This window comes from Priapulus caudatus, unplaced genomic scaffold (assembly GCF_000485595.1).
Source record: "Priapulus caudatus unplaced genomic scaffold, Priapulus_caudatus-5.0.1 Scaffold348, whole genome shotgun sequence".
Classification (NCBI taxonomy): Eukaryota; Metazoa; Priapulida; class Priapulimorpha; order Priapulimorphida; family Priapulidae; genus Priapulus; species Priapulus caudatus.
The window spans coordinates 346913-349234 of record NW_014577409.1 but is presented as its reverse complement, the minus strand read 5'-3'; the positions used below and the strand labels follow the sequence as shown (position 1 = coordinate 349234).

The 2322-nt window shown below is 54.9% G+C and overlaps 1 protein-coding gene across 1 annotated transcript; it reads right to left on the bottom strand.

Annotated features, from left to right (window-relative positions):
• Positions 1-55: 55 nt before the first annotated feature.
• Positions 56-1290, bottom strand: LOC106809359 (PDZ and LIM domain protein 3-like; the record flags this gene model as incomplete). Its single annotated transcript, XM_014812424.1, has 2 exons — positions 1022-1290; positions 56-207 (listed from the first exon to the last, which is right to left on the bottom strand). Coding segments are annotated over exons 1-2 (260 nt in total), but the record flags the coding sequence as incomplete, so codon positions are not given.
• Positions 1291-2322: the final 1032 nt, after the last annotated feature.

Below are 2322 nucleotides of genomic sequence, written 5' to 3'. Positions count from 1 at the left end.
CACACACACACACACACACACACACACACACACACACACACACACACACACACACCTCTCCAGTGCGATCGACAGCTGATTCTCTGGCTTGTCAAACAACATCTGAGCATCGTCGTGGTCCAGAATGTCAGTCATCTTGAAATCGATGCGCGTGATCTTGTCTCCCGCTCTCACGCCAGCACTCTGCGCCGTGCTGCCTGGCGTCACCTGGTGGACAACACGCGAAGCCTGTTAGGGGAGCGTAACGAAGGGAGAGAGAGAGAGGAGCGGAGGGAGACAACGAAAGGCAGAGGAGGAGGAGGAGGAGAGAGGGAGAGGGGGAGGAGAGAGGGAGAGGGGGAGGAGGAGAGAGGGATAGAGAGAGAGATATGATATGAGTGAGAAGATGAGGAAGAGAAGGAAGTGGAGAAGGAGGAGGGCGAGGGGAGAAAATGAGGGAGAGAGGGGAAAAGGAAGACCGGAAAGTGGGACAAGACGAAGAGGAGAAAAAAGATAACCTTTTCTCCTTTCTCTTCCTCTTGTCTTACCCAAACTCCTCCCCCCCCCTTTCTACGTAACGCATCCTCCACCTCACATATACTTTGTATTCGTCTTTCTTTATCACGAACCCCTCCTCTTCTCCATCTTTCTTCTGGATCTTCTCGCTTCTTTTTTTCCCTTTCATTCATTACTTTCCTCTCTATCGCCCACTCTCCTCCCTCATCCCCATACCATTCCCTCCATCTTCATCCTTCTTCCTCCCGTCTGCTTCCTTTTTCCTTTCACCGCATCTTCTTTCCATATCCTTCCCTTCATCACCCCTTCCTCCCTCTCCCCCTACACTTCCCTCCCTCTCTACCCCTCCCTCAGCTCACCCTACTCTTCCTTCCATCACCACCCCTCCCTCACCTCCCCCTACCTCTCGCTCCACCTCCAACCCTCCCTCACCTCCCACTACACTTTCCCCATCGCTACCCCTCCCTCACCCCCATACACTTCCCTCCACCACCACCTCCCCGTCCCCCCTACAGCTCTCACATACCTTTGATACTTGCAGTGGGCATCCCGGCTGGTCTTTGCCTCCGATGATGGTGATTCCCCACGCAGTCTCCGGTCTCGGCCGCATCAGTCTCACGTTGATGATAGGCATGGCTTCACTAAACTGGCTTCTTCTTCTCTGTGAAAGGATGAGGAGGAGGAGGAGGCTGAGGAGGCTGAGTGAGAGGGATGCTTTCGGAGCTGGATCGGAAACACCCAGTCTGTGTGTGTCTGAGAGTATGAGCAAGTGTGTGCTTATGAGTGTGTCAGCTAGGGTACATTCCACAAGGAGCAGATGCTCCGTAGACTGACACCGAGACCCCACACGACCGCTCGCAGAGACGCCGAGTCAACTGTCAGCGTGCCAGTCTGTCGCGAACCTCGATCCTAGCGGACGGCACCAGCCCCGTTTGTCTGTGTCAGCACCGCAGAAGTCGTTGCGCCGCTTGAAAACAGCTGGGAACGGGGTGAGTTAGGGGGGGGGTGAGGTTGAACAGCTTCTCAACAGCAAACAGCACGTATTTGGAGTGTGTCTCACACAAGCTGGCAATGCTAACCGCGATGCGTGGGTGGGGTGTATGGTGGGTGGGGTGGGGTGAGGGGTGCAGAGTTGAGGGTGTAGGGTGGGGTGAGGGGTGCAAGAGTGTGGGTTGATGCGTGGTGGGAGTCGGAGTATAGCATTGGGCCGGGTGGAAGAGATGGGGCGAGGAGAAGAGGTAGTGGAGGAGGAGGAGAAGAGGAGGAGAGAGAAGGAGGGGTGTTGTTCTTTTACACACTGAGTCTGACACACTGCACACACACCATACAACACAATCACACACACACAGCACACAACACAACGACACACACACGACATTCACGCACGCATCGGCACGCCACACACGCCCACACAGCACACACACACACACGACACATCACACACACTACACCGTACGCACGCACGCACCGACGCACAGCACAGCACACAACACAGACGAGAAAGAGAGGGGAGAGAGAGAAACCACAACAGAGAGAAGAGAGAAAGAAAAAGAGAGAGCAGAGAGAGAGAGAGAGGAGCAGAGAGAGAGAGAGAGAAGAGTCGCAGAGAGAGAAGAGAGAGAGGACCGCAGCAGCAGGGGGCGGGAGTGAGTAATGCAGCTCCGTATTTCACATCATCTGTCTGTAAGAAGACACCGGTAGCAGCAGCAGAAGAAGCAGCAGAAGCACCGCTGCTATTTCGGGAATATTTATCTCTATTTATGGATATGGCGTTACACCGCAGAGTCGAATGCGCGCCCCCTAGCGGTAGCGGAGTCCGAGCCACGA